We start from the raw sequence: 400 nt of genomic DNA on the forward strand, positions 1-400 counted from the left end.
CGCAGCAGCCGGGCCCCTCACCCTGGGGGCTGCAGAGCGGTGCGGGTTTCCGTCTGCACCTACCATTCGCCTAGAGGAGGCGCAGGCAAGTGGGGAGGTCTGGAAACAGAGGCTGTCAAAGAGCTGGAGGGTGTCCCGTTGCACATCCGTCGGCGCCCCGCCCGCGCGAGGCCCCTGTGCTTTCCCGCCCCGCGCAGTCTAACCCTCGGTACTGGACGGTGCTGTCACTTTTCACAGGAAAGAGAAGGAAGGATACGGGTGTGTTTCTGTTTCTTCTTTCCTGAATCTGGTCTTTACGTGGAAATGATTTATCCTCTACAATCTCCTGTAACCGGCTGAGACTCCATGACCTTCATCTGTTAAAGAAGCAGACCCCTGGATGGAAGAAGGGGGTCGTTAG

The 400-nt window shown here is 58.2% G+C and overlaps 1 protein-coding gene across 1 annotated transcript in view; it reads right to left on the reverse strand.

Moving 5' to 3' along the window:
• PLD6 (phospholipase D family member 6) overlaps positions 1–66 on the reverse strand; it is a 3715-nt gene extending 3649 nt beyond the window's left edge. Inside the window, exon 1 of the mRNA XM_015570617.1 lies at positions 22–66. Within this exon, the coding sequence (XP_015426103.1) occupies positions 22–66 (45 nt within the window). The remainder of the gene's footprint in view (positions 1–21) is intronic.
• Between the last annotated feature and the right edge of the window lie 334 nt (positions 67–400).

Source organism: Myotis davidii, unplaced genomic scaffold (genome assembly GCF_000327345.1).
Source record: "Myotis davidii unplaced genomic scaffold, ASM32734v1 scaffold207, whole genome shotgun sequence".
NCBI lineage: Eukaryota > Metazoa > Chordata > Mammalia > Chiroptera > Vespertilionidae > Myotis > Myotis davidii.